The following is an 18,024-nucleotide window of genomic DNA, read 5'->3' on the forward strand; positions in this document are numbered from 1 at the left end:
ATCCTACAGAATACTATAGAACTTCATCCTATAGAAAATGTAGTCGGTCTATTCTTAACATTATGTTGACTAAAATTTTGGTTGAAAGTGAAAATGGCTTTGAGATAATTTGGATAGCTTGAAACTATAGATGAAAAACCCGAAATAATTCTCAAAGACGGACAACAATTCCCATTTTTATCAATAACCGCATTACGAAATAGTTTTAAAATGATTTCATACAGATTGACTTAAACTTCTATTTGATGGCTTACCCTGATATTAGGTGAATAATAAATTGAAATACTCCTGTTTTTATCAAGTACATCAACATTTTGTTTATATAATACCTAGGATTTTTCTGGCCATCCTTATTATAAACCGAGTCCACTTGCTATTGCTTTGATCAATTAAAGAGGGCTTTGATGAGCTTTGCGAGTTAGTAAAAAATATTGTTTCTTGGGACTTTGCCACAGTACCACAGGTTCGATCCCAGATTTTCTAGTGTGGTTTCCTCTTCTCGGTGGTGTAGGTTAGAGGACTGGACAAGAACAGCATCTAGTTGTTCAGATGGTCTGGAAAACCCAAGGTCCCTTGGAAATTTGATGAAGCATAGGCAGAAAAGCCGCTAACTGGGCAAAGTAGACCACAATGTGTATGCCCTTCTTCATTTGCCAATTTGGTGCAGAAAAGTAGTACACTAAACACCATTTAATTCCATTTCATTGGGAGAAATGGGGTTTGACATCCACTCTACACAAACTAGGTCATTTTGAGATTAACATAGGTACAATTAACTTCAATAATCCGCCTGTGTGTGGGGTTCTTTAGCAGTGACAGGAAACCAGGGGACCCAGAGGTCTGGCAGGAGACTCTACACCTTGTCATGTAGAAGCTTGGGATCACAACCATGGCACTAGACTCAATGACAGACCTCATTATCTAAAGCTCATGCATTAGATCACTTGACCACCCAACCCCTCACAACCCTTAATAAGATCTGTGTTTAAGTAGTAGTTATTAGCACCCTTTCCTCGGTGTATCGGTGAATATCAGGACAGTTTTGGTCGAGGGGCCCAGCCGAGGCGGCTCCCGACCAAAACTGTCCTGATATTCACCGATACACCGAGGAAAGGTGCTAATAAGTTACTTACATCACATTTCTATCGAGTATTGTGAAGCAAAATGTGAAAAATAGTATTTATTATCGAGTCGTTTCAACCGAAAAGTGACAAATACTTTCTGCTCTTTCATTATTTATCCCTTTATGAGCCTCACGTTACATTTCATGGTAGAATGATTTCGCAGTGGAGAGACGACCTGAGTAGTATTTACACGTGCGTCTTGCTATGATACTCTGAGCGTAAAACATTCACGTGTTTGTTTAGACCACATCGTCAAAACAAACTTGTCTATGGCGTAGAGGACTGCGATATTATTAAATGTAGTGTAAAGGAAATGCGAAACGTGGGTCATTCCTGGTGAAAGTATGCATCGGCGGATGGTTCTTCCGTTGAAATTTATTTGTAATAAAGTTTATGACTTTCTAGGCGTTTTTTTTTTCATCCTGCTTATTTTCAATGCCTGTGAAGTGTCAAGCAAGAGAACTGCGCCTTCTATCATCACAATTAATTAAAATAATTATTCAAAATTCTAATTTATATATTTTGCATATTAATATAAATCAAACCAAATTATGAAATAGATGCCAATTGATATGTATAATAATTGATTTTTGTAATATGTTGTTATGTTAATTTAATGTCATTGTATATGTTTTTGAACTGCCATGTAGTTCCCCCCATTTTGTTTTGTTACTATGATTTTGACTAGTCGTTTCGTGGACTTTATACAGAGCCGTCGTTATCAATTGCGATCTGGGTCGGACTAAACGTCCGCTACCTTTTGCTTGATAGGTATCTAAAACGGTATAAAAGTATCCGTGTATCAGAAATGAACAATACTCTTTCTGCACATTTCTGATACACGGATACTTTTCTGCATGTTAAACAGGACAGTTTTATCAAAGGTTGCCAGTGGCAACGAGTAGAAGTGGGATGTAAGGATTGTACACCATATTAATACTACTTATTTAACACTGGCAGTATGATTACATAAATAAACACTTGATAAATATATGGTAAAATGGTAATTATTATCTTCAGGGCAAAACTCTACATTCAAAGTACCTAACATTATACTCTTTATCTCCAGGCAAAAATATCATAAAGATCAACAGTGCCATTATATTCTTCGTCTTAACTTCAGGTGGAAAAAAATGATACAGAATTATATAAACAAGCCAACAGTGAGGCTGATGTCTCCCGCCGAAATCCCCAAATAAATAGATTAATTGCACATTTATCTTTTTCAAAAGTGTTGAGCAATTATCTATACTTAGTCTAAGCATAAAATTTTCACCTTCAAACTCAGTCAAGGTTTTGAAGTACCTGGTAGTGAAACTATACATTAAGTTTCATCATTCTCCATCAGTTAGAATCAAAGTTATCTTGTTCCAAAGCACTGACCAATGAAATTGCTTAGTTCTGCTTAGCTTTAGGGGGAAATGTTAATCATTGAACTCAGTCAAGACATTCAACTAATGAACATCTACATCAAGTTTAGACATTCTACCCCAATTAAAAGCAGAGATGTAACGTTCCAATGTCTTGACGAATCAAATTGCTTATCGCCCACGTAGCCTAAGCAGAATATGCTCATTATCGAACATAGTCAAGGTATTGATGTAATGAAACTATACACCAAGTTTTATCACTCTCACTTTATTAGAACTTAAGTTATCGTGTCCCAAAGAATAAACCAATCAAATTGCTTATCTCGATTTACCCTAAGCAGAAAATGCTCATCTTCAAATTCCATCAAGGCATTCACCTAATGAATGCCTACACCACGTTTGAACATTCTACCTCAATTAGAAGGAGTTATTGTGTTCCAAAGTCTCGACCAATCAAATTGCTTATCGAAATTAGCCGAGGGATTAATGTAATGAAACTATACACCAAGTTTCATCATTCTCACTTAATTAGAACTAAAGTTATCGTGTCCCAAAGCATCAACCAATCAAATTGCTTATCTCTACTTACCCTAAGCAGAAAATGCTCATCTTCACACTTCATCAAGGCATTGACCTTAGTCAAGGTATTGATATGATGATAAAACTATACATCAAATTTCATCAATCTCACTTAATTAGAATTTAGAACTAAAGTTATCGTGTCGCAAAGCATCAACCAATCAAATTGCTTATCTCTGCTTACCCTAAGCAGAAATCGCTCATCTTCGAACTCCATCAAGGTATTCACCTAATAAACACCTACGACAAATTTGAACATTCTAGTTCAATTAGAAGGAGAGTTATTGTGCCCCAAGGACAGACAGACACATTTTAATAATCTCCTGCTTTCTTCGAACGGCGGGGGACAATAAATGAGGAACATATATTTAAATGAGTCATGGATGAATCAAGACACACTTTTTAAAGAGATTGGATCAACCACAACATGAAATGTCATCAAAGCAAGAGTTTGGATTGGAAACTATGTTTTAAGACAGAACAGAAAACAAGCCAATATTAATAATAAAATTAACGACCAATATTTATTTTGAAAGCCAAGCTGTGATATACATATAATTTAAAGTCTCTTTAACATAAAAATTATAATATATACATACATACCAAAAGGTCAATTGTCATACTATTTTTAAACTTTTCTAATATTATCTATACATAGAATAATTTACAGTATATGTATAATCATAAAAATAAATCTAAAGATATACTTAACAATAAAAACAAATAATAAATGCCTTGATGTCAAGCTGCTAAAAATACCAAAAGATACTACTCTTCTACATGTCTACAGTTCTTTGTGGTTGATTTTTGTTTTTTGGTAGTTTGACATCAGGAAATAACGAGTTTGCTTAGAACTGAACAAAGGCACTATATATATACATATATATGTAAGTAATTATAAAATTTATATATTTTAATAAATCAAGCTGGTAGATATGAATAATATATAATTGTAATAATAATATGTGTTTACAGTATAATCTGATGTGGAGGGACATGGAGAAATTGCTTAGTTATAAGGCAAAAGGTATAAGACACAGAAACAGAAGGAAATAATGTGAATAGGATATCCTGTTACAAGTCTAAAACCATATCATAATCATGGTTTGCTTTGTTTTTTATGCTTAGGCTTTTTGGGGTCTTTTTTGAATTTTTAATCTAAACCAGTCAAATACTAGCAAACCCTTTACAATATGATAGTATAAAATCTACATTATAAAAGTTCTATTTAATATGGCAACAATAAATCATTAAGTCATAAAAGTTCTATTTTATATGAGAATAATAAATTACAAAGTCATTAAAGTTCGATGAATATGACAATGATAAGGTACGTTTTTATCTTGAAAATTCTGTTACTTGTCTCTTAAAGAAAGTAGACAATTATTTAAATGCTCCACAATTACAAGATTTCAGTTTTACTTTGAAAAATCAAATAACAATTGCCAAATAGAGGCAATAATGTCTCAAATACATTTACACTATACATTCCAAATCCGATCTTAAAAGGAATAAAAGCATATACTACCCTCAATAAGAAGATAAAATCAATGGTTACTGGGGTAAAAAAAAATATGTTATACACTCCAACTTCATACACAAATTCAGGATAGTAATAACAACCGAACAGTAAGACAGATCTCTATTTAACATAAGCAAAAAATGCATATCATTGAACTCAGCCATTCACCTAATGATCAACTACACCATGTTTGAACATTTTACCTCAATTAGAAGCAAAGTTATTGTTTCCCCAGGAAGTGTGACAGACAGACCAATACGTAAAAACCTGTTTTAATAATCCCCTGCAGAGGACAATAAATTTAGTTATCAGTTAAAAGAACTGGATGATTGAATGAGGTTTTAACTCCCATCAACATTTAATCTAAATCCTATTTAGATTATAATCTGTTTTCTCTAATGAATATGTCTGCAATTTGATGGATAAGAGTAAAGCCAGGACTGCAATATGATTGACGAAGCTAAAGCAGAATTTCTGTATATTTTTTAATTTTTGTCATGGATCTTTCTGTTTGTCCCATCAAAATTTAGGACCCACATCCTAACACACTACATCACGAAGGCCCAATTCTGGGAATCTATTAACTCAAGAAGATTTTTGACTTAGTACATGACTACTCTGTTTAAGAAGGAAAGATAATTATAATAATGGACTTTTTTCAATATGTATCTAATCCCTAGATATGCATTTCTATAATTAAAAGTATGTTATAAATCTGGTTTTAAAGCTCATTTATGATCGTCTCTATAGAAATCTTAATGTTCATTTTGTTAACTTATTAAGAAATTAAATGTGTAGTGATGTCACTAATAACTTTCAGTATGGAAATAATCAAAGATTTTCTACTTCAGAACATAATCATTTGCTATACCAAGTCAAAGGAAAAAAACTAAAACTGTTCCTATCAAGTACACAGAGTTGCAGTTTAAACCACAGACATTGAGTTTCAGAAAAGTATGTCACATTTTTACAATATCAACATGTCATATCAATGCATTTACAAAAAAACATAAACACCTTAAAGATTTCATTTTATATGTAAACACATACATAATCAAAATTGATTTAAACAATATTTTATTCCAATAAGATAGATATTGTATACATACACTGTCAAAAGGTAAGGATTCAAAAACAAGACAAAGGCTTATATTAAAGGAGCTAAATCGCTAACATTTGGGACCTAGAAATTGACAAAAGTGGGTCGCAACGCATATAATACTGTAATATGAATGTATATCAACTGATTTACATTCAATGGTTTCCGTTTTACTCCAATTTCAAATCAGTTATGTTCGGCGAAATAAGCCAGCAGTCTCAAGCGAGTGCAAATTTCTAGCGTCTGGTTATTCCAGTCTACATGCGCTGTTTGATTTGGTGCAATGTGTCTAGACTCGTCTCTCGAGTCTCTTGATACAACTGGGGCTTGAAGGGCATTATGGTACACGATTCGTGTACCAATGGTAAAATGTTTATTTTGTCTTAAATATTGGATATCAAAAGCCCATCTTTTCCCGGTAAGATCACAACATGAATGTTGATTTAATTTGACAAATAAATCGTGTTTTCAATATTGAAGATTTTGGATGATATTGAGTTAGAGACTTAGCTACTTTAATTTGTCTCATCAAAATTCATTAGTTTCATTTATAAACTAATATTATATTAAATGTATATTATTTCTTATCATTATAGTTTGTATTCCATACAAGCAAAGATTCTTAAAGCACTGCATTTGCTAATAAGCACTTGATATGTGTACATGTAGCCTACTTGTACTGTACTTAGCATGATATACCATCTTTTGTTGATTTATTCCAATATATATACCGGTAACAGTGAATCTTATAATTCACATCATTAATTCAAAACTAAATCCAGTCTATTTAATTAATGCAGATGGTAAGAATCACATTTAAACCATGAAGATCATACTGAATAATGTAACAAAAACATGTAAAAAATGTGATTGCAACTAAAAAAAGTAATGTTTATAACTTATCAAAATATATAAAATGCATATATAATTAGATCTAATAGGTTTATCCAGTTAAGGATAGGTTAATATTGTTCTGTATTTTTAAAATTAACTTAGAACTTTGGAAACGGCTTGGCAGCCAAAACACAGAACATATAGACACGGACATGAAGGCTGATTCTGTTTCATTCAATAGATCAATTTTTGGACTGATCTCATGTAATTTCAGATTTCCTAGAAACTGTAGTCTTTCAAATCAATATATATATTGAGACAATGAAAACGGACCACTGATTTGACTGTAAGTGCTGGCTAGACACATCAACAGTCGAAATGTTATTTTTGGCATGATTGTAGACAGGCCATTTACTGACAAGAAAATCAACAACAATCCACGGAGGCCATAACTTTAAGAGTGAAACATAGACACAAGAGGTAAAAATCAAGAGCCAATAACAAGCATGTTCACTCTAGCAGCCACACATTGATATCCAACATCATTGTATATAGGAGACAAAGTCTGAATCACTTCTTGAGGGATTTTTTTCCATTTTCTTTTTTAAACAATATTTTAAATTCAGAATATCTGAATGGAATTGGGGAATAGGCTTATGCAACTAGGTGTATATAAAAACTTCTTCATTCTTGTTACAATGCTGCTTCCTTGTGAATTAACACAATGGCACATTCTCAGTGTTCAGTGGTCAACCTTGGCATATCATTTGCACGTGCTGTCATCAGGATCTGATGTTGTTTCATTCAGAATAGTAAAAACAAGATCTACAATCATTAATTCATAAAAGTGGTGAGTTCTCATTGCATCTCAGTTCATTTTCAATTATATTTTTGTAGATTTTCCTTAATGTATTTGTATATTTTCTTTAATATATTTGTATATTTTAAAGGAACAATGAAATCTGATCAAATTCCATTAAGCGGTGGACACACTAGCCGAATGATTCGGCCGAATGATTCGGCCGAATCAATCGGCGTCGAAATTCGCCTAGTGTGTCCACTGACATTCGGCTGAATTTCTATTCGGCCGAATGATTCGTCCGAATCAAACAGGTTTGATATATTCGGCCGAATATTTATTCGGGCGAATTATATTCACCTGGTGTGTCCGCTTCGCCGAAGCATTCGGCCGAATATAGAATTCATTAGCCAATCACCACTCATATCGAGAAGTCACATGCTAGATTGAAGACATAGACGCCGTCATGTTTAATCATGTGACGTGAAAGGTGATGCAATCGGCAGGCTAAATCGGGCGAAGCATTCGGCTAGTGTGTCCACCCATTCGGCCGAATAAAATTCGGCGCCGATTGATTCGGCTGAACGATTCAGCTAATGTGTCCACTGCTTTAGCTCTAGTTAGTTTTAACTAACATAGAATAATATTAAAACAAACTATTTAAAGTAAGCACTACAATAACACAATGCTCTACAAATAGATTTTTATCATCAAAAATAAATTGGATATTTGTGCAAGTATTATAATAACAATATTTACTTTTGTAATCATTATGATTACATACTGTAATTTTTCTACAACATACCATTATAAATTTGCATAAATTATACATCTGAATGAATTGCTAGAAATAATCATTGATATAAACAAGTACGATGTATAACAATAAATCTATGAGAGAATATAATGTTGCAATAATCATAGTAAAGAAAAAAACCCAAAATTTCATTGAAATAGTAATTGAGTATAAAGAATGGATTTCATTTGCGTAGGAAATCGATGCTGCATAAAAGAAAAATTATATATTGATTCCAAACATCAGAAACTTCAATATCATATGTTATACTTCTAAGAAATGCGGTGCATTTAAATTGCAAAAGATTCTTATCATTCAATATTACAATTCTGTACAAATTTCTGACGTTATTTCTCAAGATTGTTGTCAAAATTAACAAATTTTTAGAACAAAAGAAAACTTATATATATCTGTTGAATTCATATCAGTGCTGGTTTTTCTTTTTTCGATCAACATCAAAAATAATATTTTTTCATCTGTACTGATGAGGCCCCTTACTTGGGCCCTGAAGGAGGTAAAATTTATGAGTAGTTAAAATATTACATGTTACTTGATCAATCATTAACAAGTTTTAGGCAAATCTTTGAATTATCTGGGAAGATGGAGATCCCCACCCCACCCCCAACCCCAACAGAGCCCTGTGTTTAAGCACACCTAAGTACAATGGTAAATCCAGCACTGTATACTGTAGGATTGTAGCACTAGACAGGTTAATTAATTATCACAAGAAAAGTCTAACCAGATTTGTAAACTTTTAGCCTACTGGCCACATTAGAGCCAATCCTTGGTCTTCCTTTTTGAAAGTAGCTCCACCATTGGCTACAGTAGTTTTGACAGTTACTGTACGACTTTTGTTTCCCAACATAACGTTCAACATCTTACCAACATTAACTTTCAAGTCCTTTTTCATAGTTCTGTAAAAAAATAAGTTGGAAATGGGGTTTATGGTCAACTTGACATAAACTAGGTTAGTTCAAGACTAACATATGGTTCAATGTTATGTAGGGATCTTTAGCACTGGTAAGAAACCGGAGGACCCACGGAAATAAAAGATTAGGCTGGGAATCGAAACCATGCCACTTGACTCAATGACAGACCTTATGATCTAAAACTCACATGTTAGACCATTCGGCCATCTAACCCCTCTAATTTGCTAGGGACCACTCGACTAAAACACAGTATTTGTCCAGTTTTCAATTTTTTGATGTTATATACAGTTCAGAAACAACTACCAGTATTTACAGTCCATTTCTTATATTCAACATTTGTAATAATGACCTATCCTAATGAGCACCAAATGTCAAGTCAATAAAATATATTATATCCATTTTTGCGTTATGCTGTCTCACTTCAATAAATTCTATTTTGAAATTCTATTTTTTTTTTTTTTTTTTTTGGAAAGGATATAAATGCATGCTTATAGAACATTTCCTATAATAAAGTTTGATAGTTGAATTATGCAAATAGACAGTGTATTAAGGGAGTTATGACCAGTGACCATCTGGGCCCACCTGTCCGTGACGCCTAAGCTCATCAAAAAAAAAAGTGGGCCTAAGCCTATAAAGAAAAAAGAAAAAAAGAAAAAAGAAAACAGAAAAAAAGGAAAAGAGAAAGAAAGGGGGGGGGGGGGAGAAAGAAGGAAGGAGAGGACAGGACACAGGACAGGAGAAAGAAAATATAGAAAAAAAATGACTGACAAACAACACAAAAAAAGAAGTGTACTATAAGAAAGAACTTTATGAGTTTGACATCATTATACTGAGAACCGTGTAATTCATCTTTTGTTTTTGACACTGAAGAGAATTCTCAAATTCATCTAATTGTATCAGGAAATCAAAAATTTGCCTTGTTCTGCTTTGGTCTGAAATGCTTGGAAAATGGGTTTGCGGTTGTCAGTTTTCCAGACCTCCCTGGGGCGCTCGCACGCCTTCGGCGCGCCCGTGACACGCCTGTCGGCGCGTACTTGTGTGGTCCTTGGTCAATGACCTGACAGGTGGGCCTTTGGCTCACCAGTCCGGCACTGGTTATGACTATATTACAAAAACATGTGTTTCTGGAAATTTTGAGAATCACAGTGGATATGTGCTCGAAAAACACTGAAAACTTACAATAAAAATGTAATATTATCATTTTCAATACATGTGCAATTTTAAAATCTAAAATATTTTTTATTCATTTTAATTTGATTTTTTTTCACTTTTTAAAGGGACCATAAAGTGACCCATACTTAAAACGCTTCACAATAGTATATTTGCAACAGCTGCTGATGCAAAAAAAGGATAAATTTTAATGACCAAAATATAGAACTATTGATACTTAGAATTGCAAGGCAATTTATTTTTTAATACTGATGAGACAATTTTAAAACAAATACTGTGTTTTAGCCGACTTCATATTTCGGTGCATGTATATTATTTTCCCAGAAAATTCTTTTACTCAATTTTAAGTTTTTACCGAGAATTACTTACTTCTGCCAATGTGAACACAGAATTCCAACTAACTCTCCAACGCGTTCTTCTTTTTTATTGTTCATTAAACACAGTACGAGATCATTACCACCTGAGAGATGTATAACAATCAGTTGATCGGATTCCGGTGTTAATCCTAATCCAGTTATCTACAATAATATACAATATACATAAGGGTATTAACCTGGGTTTTTTATTCTAGAAACCTGACAATCATGTTTATTGTTTAATCATACTTATATAACCAGGTATTCGAAATGCAGATTACTAGTAAAATTATCAATTTACTGGCTCTGATTGCTTATATCAAATTATAAATGATAGGTTGCTTGGCAAGAAATGATACATCAAGAACAGCCTAAGTCATATGTGTAGTCCCCAAAGGTTGTCAAATAGAGAATCTTTAGGTAGGTAAATAAATAGCAAAAATTTTATACTGTACAATATCATTGGCAAGTTGACAAGAATCTATTTCGTAATCAAAGGATTCTTCGTTTCACTAGTCTGAACAATGCATGTAAATTTTAAACAGAGAGAGAGAAATGGGGTTTAACGTCCACTCAATACAAACTAGGTCATTTCGGGACTAACATATGGTTCAATTTTATTTCAATAATTCAAGGACCCAGAGAAAACCCATGAGCTTAGAGAGGCGATCCTAATCTTGTCACATACAAGCATGGAATTGAAACCACGCCACTTGATTCAGCGATATAACCGATACATTTGGACATCAAACCCCCTAAGTTTAAACAGTACCGATGATTACTTTTGTTACTATTTACAGCGTTCATAAGGGCAATAATTCTAGCATAAATTGTTGAAATTCTATAGTTCTTTTCATCGTACTGAATAATGAATAATGCATTTGTCATTAGACCACGAACAAGATTCTACAAAGTGAAACATGGGACATAACTCTAGAAATAATTAATGGAAATTGTTGAAATTCAATATGATTCTTCATCTCACTAATGTAAACAACAGGGACAACAGCAATACATGAACACATTTCAATATTTACCTAAGCCTACTGTACCCCAATCTGCTATTTCGTTTCGTTTCTTATAGTTCAAAATTTTGTTTTATTTGTTTGCACTACACTAGGATCTGAAATAGTTGTTATATAACCTGTGTTCTGGATAGCGTGAGGGATTAGCATATGAAACCATCTGTTACGGCGACTTCTTTATGTGCGATGCACAGAACTGTTGGTAAACCCCCATCAACATCAACGCTGATTGAATAATCAATGTCTGATGTCATAGGGTCTTAAGCCTTTCGTATGACCCCTGACATGACCTCCCAATACAACTGGTCAGATTGATTGTAACTAGTACATAAAATTCTAAAAGAGGATTGATAACCCTCATAATCTATGTACATCCAAACTATTAAGATGACCTACCTCAATTAATGGGATTCCTTTCCTCATTGGTTTAAATTTTTTCTTTTGATCTAATTTATAGATATATTTATCAGTGATCAGTAGAGCACGGTCAGCTGTCTTATTGTGTTTGTTTACCTGAATATAAACAATAAGATAATCATTAGGTATGTATAAATGAAAGAGAAGGAAGGAGAGATATAAATGGGTTTTAATATCCACTAAACAGAAACCAGGTCAATTTGGGACTAATGATACAATTTTGTTTCATTAAATTGCTTGCACATAGGTGTGTCATTAGAAATCGGAGGAAACTGGAAAACCAGACAAGGAACCTACTCCTACAAGTGTAGAATCAAAACCACGTCACTTGGCTCAATGACGGACCTTATAATCTATTCAGCAACCCAAACCCCGTGAGAAAGGACACAATATCCTAATCGTTCTAATATTACATTTAAAATGCCAAGGAGAGAGAATTATGGGCAGCAAACATTTTAGGTGTACTTATTTGTATGAACTTAGTTTTACAAGCTATCTCACGACAAATTTGCATGCAGGTTGTTCTTTGCAAAAACTGTATTAAAACCTAGAATATTCTAGTCCACTCAGGTGCATCCAAACTCACACACAGTAAGACAGATACCCAGCAAGTAGAAAGGAATGAGATGAACGAAGAGTATTTTGGTGTTAATAAAGTTATGAATATGACCGATGATTGTCTGGTGAAACTAAGAATCAATACATCACTGTATTTTATTTTCTTCCTGTATTATATGTCAATGAAGTGTACTATGTAATTTTAAGATAAACACTTCCTGTATTAAAATAGATATATTCTGGATTTCTTTGGCTAACGTTTTTAGTTCTCTTGAACCTATTCTGGTCATGTTAATCAAACTATTATTATTATCATTTACTGAGAACCAATGAAAAAGCATCACTGATTTGACTGGAAGTGCTGGCGAGACAATATATAGCTTAAATGTGATTTTTTGCAGGATTGTAGACTAAATAACAAACAACTTTACTTAACAGTGAAACATTGGCACCTCTAGCAGCCACATATGCTGTGCAATGTCACTGCATATCGGAGATAAGCCTCTAATGGATGCTTTTTGGTTCCAGGGAATATGATAAGCGGTATCGCATTGCAGTTTGCTAAACAAAAACGACTAAGTGCGATCAAATATTAATTTGATTAGCAGAAAGTTAAGGGAATCTGCGAATCAAGTTTCTTGTCCTAAATTAAGCGTGAAAAAATGTTGACCAAACGTGATTTACCGTTCCACTGCATACAGACATTTTAATCCCTTTGATTTCGGTCGACGAGATTAAAAGTAACCTTTCAACAATCATTCAGTTCACGATCTAACTAAGTAATTAGTACAGACTAAGTAATTAGTACAGACTAAGTAATTAGTACAGACTAAGTACAGACGTTAAATTTGATAATCAAGTAAATATACAAGCTTTATAATTATTCACAAAACAATAATTTTTATCTGTAAACATTTCCCTTTGTAAGAATTGACCATGTGTTCCCATCTGTCATCTCATTTGCCATCACACAACATTTTAATCATTTTCCATTCACTGAACAACAATATATTCAGTAGGCTATAATCATTTGAAAAATATATCCACCCGAATCGCGCACTGTTATTAGCTATACAAACCAGTTTAATTTTTATTCGTTTAACTACTCTGTGACTAAAATGGAACTTGGTTCATTGTGGCGGGAAAGAGGTCACGTGGACAAATAACAACAACGTGAAGACAATGCACACATTGCATACGGGTGTCCATGCTACAACGTGGTCGTATATTGTCGTCGCCCTCGTCCGGTGTCCACAATTGCTTGAGAATGCTCTAAAGGCTCAAGTTAATATCCGATTGACTTTAAATTTATACACAGTGTTTAAGGTCATGAGCCGAAGAAGCCTATTGATTTTCAGCAATTTCCAATAATTACTGCCAGAGTTATTGCCCTTGATCACTTCAAAATATCTTGTGGATACTCCAGAGGCTAAAGATAATATCCGATTGACTGTAATATTATACACAGTGTTTAAGGTCATGAGACGAAGAAGCCAATTGATTTTCAGCGATTTCGGATAATTACTGCCCCAGGGTCATGGCCTTTGATCGCTTCAAAAACTCTTGTGGATGCTCTAGAGGCTAAAGTGAATATCCGATTGACTTCAGATTGATACACAGAGTTTAAGGTCTTGAGACAAACAAGTATATTGATTTTCAATGAATTTTGATAACTTGAACAGCTAAATCCATGATATTAAATTTTTCGTATACTAAACGTTAGCATGGGGCAGAACTTTATAAAAACCAAACGAATTCTAATGATTTTCTGATAATTACTTAATGAGTTGTTACTCTTAATCAGATTTTAGTGTATTATAAATGTTTCATTACCAAAAAAAGTAAAAATATGCAACAACTCTTGTTGACGATTTAGCTGCTGTGGGCGTATGTTTCGTTGCCTGGCAACCTATCTTTTTATTAGCTGGTCACAGATTGTGCAGAAAATCTATACAGGGTATCACACTATTTAAACATTATGTACAAATAGCACAGTTAAATATATCCTAATCAAATCCACACACAGTTGTACAATCAAGGGGAGATAACTGCTTTTTCTATTTTCTTTCTTTTTTTCAAAATCTGATAGCAATGAGGTCTTCTTATGAATATTTGGTATATTTCCTAACAGCTTCATGTAGCAATTTTTTGTTTTCAGGTGATTATCAGAGAAAACAATTTATATAGCAGATATTGCTTTCTACTTCAGTAATAACAACTGCTTTATTATTTTTGTGTCACTTCAGAAATCTTCAAATCCTGGTAACAGATCAACCATAGTAAAGGTCCCATTGTTTACCAATTCTATCACATATGTAAAATCGGTTATTATCCTTTAACAATTACTTTGATTCGATTTTGAGTATGTACTAGCTTGTTCATTTTAAATTCTTATTTTCTTTGTTACAAGCTCAAACAGCATGATATTAGGAAGAAAAGAAGAAACTGGTTATTTTTATAAACTTTAGGGCATAGATGTTCTATTAAACAGGTTATAACCCTATTAGGAGAAATTACCTTCTCTTCTGTGAAGAAGCAAAACCAACCAGCATAAAGAAAGCAAATTTACCTTTTTAACAAAAGAAGAGAAAAGAACTCTGCTGAAACCATCTTGACCTTTCAATGTGCTGACCTGCACAACAAAATCTGATGTCGATGTTGTATTATCTGCTGCCTGCAAAATAAAAAAATAAAAAAAAAATAATCAAAAATGGCTTATAAAATATTTTACAATCTATTTTACAGTTTATTATCAAAAGCTGATAATGTGACTACTCGATAAGCCTGGATAACAAACCAAAAGAAATAAATCTAAACATAAAATGACCCTAACTTAATTCCTTATATCTTTAATATATGTTTGGCACAAAGTTGTCAGATGGCTGGCTGTACTGTACACCATATCTTTGGGAAGCTGAATATTTATTTAATAAATTAATGTCAATATGCCACATTACATATTACAGTGTCTTAATTTTATACCATGATCTATTGCTGTTATTTTATATGTAGTACTTATTTGTCATTTATTGATAATTAAATGGCCTTTTCAATTGGAAACCGTCCTATACATTTGTTTACCAGGTAAGCTCAGCTACTGTCCGTCATGGTGTCACCATAAAAAACATTCTTTCCTGGCCTGTTGAACTCAAGAAGAGAATATCTCCACCAATCACCACAGTCGAAACATTTTCAACATATCTTTTACTCAAAGCATATTTTACAACAGAATGGATATACAGCATAGTAGACATTTACAATTAGCCACCATATAAATTCACTTAATCTAATAGTTCTTTTATGGTTTACAATATCTGTGTTTTTGTTTTGTTCTTTGCTGTTATTATTAGTAAATATTATCGAATATGACATATCTGAGTGTCCTATACTTACATTTGCCAAATAATTTCCTTCCCATTTCCTCTTAAAACCCCATTCTTGGCGACGACCTTTCAAAACATCACCTGCTGTGACCTTTAATCTCAGTGCTGGCCTTTCATCTCTTGGTATCTTACGTAAAATCATGTTGGCCCTCCATCTAGTAAACAAAACATATATTAATGCATAATTCATACTCTTTCTCTAGTTCTTTCATATTTAAAGGGGGTTGGGTGGTCGACTGGTTTGACACATGCACTTTAGACCATAAAATCTGTCATTAAGTCAAGTGGTGTGGTTTCACTCCCAAGCTTCTATGCTTCAAGGGAAAAGAGTTGCAGATTATCACTAAAGGACTAGGACTGTAGAGTGAAGTGGACACTTACGGCTGGCCCACTGATCCATTCACTTGATTTGATACATTGATAGTTGATTGCTTTCAGTGTCTGTGTAGTTTGTGTGTCTTATTGGTTTTGTTTGTCTATAGTGTATTATTAATACACTGAATAGACTGCAATAATAAAAGGGTCACATACCTATTATGAACTCTGCTTAACATACTAACAAGTCCTTGTAAAACCTTGGGTGGGTGTGGCCATTGCACATGTTTACCATAATCTCGCATTTTCTTAACATTCCTGAAAATAAATCAAATGAAGCAAATTTAGTATTCTGGCCAGTGCTCGGCACATTTCATGGGATTTATGACCAATTATTTATGTTTAAAAAATAATTCCTAACTTTACGTAAAGAAATAAATAGCTATCATAATTTGGAAAAATACAAAAAATCTAAATTTACATACTTGAATAAGTCCACACATTTCAAGACATATCTTCTCATTTTGTATCTTCTATACCGTGCCATGATGATATAAATAGCTCTCATCTTCTTGGCCTTCATTCTTCCTAAACCACCTCTCCAGTGCTAAAATAATCAAACATAATGTGGAACATGTAATTATAAGAGCCACAACTTTCATTTTTACAGGCAGACAGATCTTAAAAACTACAGACTCGAGTTCCAAATGCTATCTCACCAAATACAATGGGGGAAACCAAAACGAATTTTAAAAGCACAGTGAATGACATTTCAATACAAGCATCTTGATATGCTCCATTGCCTACAACCCCACAAATCTCACATTGCAAATCTTATTCTAAAATATGGCTATTTGCATTTAAGTCAATCAATTCAAGCAATAACTCCATTGTACAAGTTAGAGATCGTTCACATGTACTTAAACATACATTATGATGCAAGAGCTAAATCTACCTATGACAGGTCTTTCTTTAGGCCTGAAATGTTTTCTAAATTATTAATAAGACATTAATTAACTTATCCAGACCATAATCAACTCTTGATGGCATCGGAACAATTCAGCCTTATTTTGATTTAAGCTAAAAATGGAGTACGGTGGTTGAAATTGTTGAAAATGTCTTGTCAAAAGCCCGAACTTCTCTTCGCTCGCAATAGAGTAATTTGAATGAAATTTTCAAATTATTCATTTTACATTATCTATTTTCGATATATTATAGCAAGAATGGCTAGTTCTTTATCTGAATCTTACATAATGTATCTTTAAATAGTCAAAAATATGCACTATTTATATGTAAAGACTGTTACTACGTGTATAAGAACATCGGAGTATGAAAAGACCTTTCTGTAAAATGGGCTGACTTTTACAAAATCGATAGCATACATATCTATTACTATATCTGTCCAAGATGGCTGTATCAAATAAACACAATTAAAAGTAATCTTTTCAATAAAAGTACTTTTAATTGTACATGGTCTTAATGTTATATTTAACCTTTATTCTAGTATGTTAAAAAATCAGAAAAAGCTTTCAACTTACCTTCTGTAAGAAAGAAACTATTGTTGGTATCTTCGCATCACGTGTTTCCTCTAATGAGAATAATGTCTGTGGTGATCGGATAAATATTTTAGATCGGCCATATTTGACATCGTCTTGGAAACCTTTTTCATTTATAATACATTTAGTTCCATCTACATCTCCACCTCTATATACAGGCCATGTTTTAGTACAAATACATTTATATCTGAA

At 33.2% G+C, this 18,024-nt stretch overlaps 1 protein-coding gene across 2 annotated transcripts in view; it reads right to left on the reverse strand.

Moving 5' to 3' along the window:
* Positions 1-3,571: 3,571 nt before the first annotated feature.
* Positions 3,572-18,024, reverse strand: part of LOC126831781 (unconventional myosin-Id) — a 40,694-nt gene continuing 26,241 nt past the window's right edge. Inside the window, exons 17-24 of one of the 2 annotated variants that reach the window (XM_050562423.2) lie at positions 17,815-18,019; positions 16,762-16,883; positions 16,493-16,594; positions 15,972-16,116; positions 15,148-15,252; positions 12,000-12,116; positions 10,592-10,740; positions 3,572-9,037 (exon numbers count right to left, since the gene is read on the reverse strand). In XM_050562423.2, coding sequence (XP_050418380.2) covers positions 8,878-9,037; positions 10,592-10,740; positions 12,000-12,116; positions 15,148-15,252; positions 15,972-16,116; positions 16,493-16,594; positions 16,762-16,883; positions 17,815-18,019 — 1,105 coding nt within the window. In that variant the 3' untranslated portion in view covers positions 3,572-8,877. Of the gene's footprint in view, positions 9,038-10,591; positions 10,741-11,999; positions 12,117-15,147; positions 15,253-15,967; positions 16,117-16,492; positions 16,595-16,761; positions 16,884-17,814; positions 18,020-18,024 lie in introns of both variants that reach the window. The other variant, XM_050562424.2, reaches the window with a different exon arrangement.

This window comes from Patella vulgata, chromosome 9, assembly GCF_932274485.2.
Source record: "Patella vulgata chromosome 9, xgPatVulg1.2, whole genome shotgun sequence".
Classification (NCBI taxonomy): domain Eukaryota; kingdom Metazoa; phylum Mollusca; class Gastropoda; family Patellidae; genus Patella; species Patella vulgata.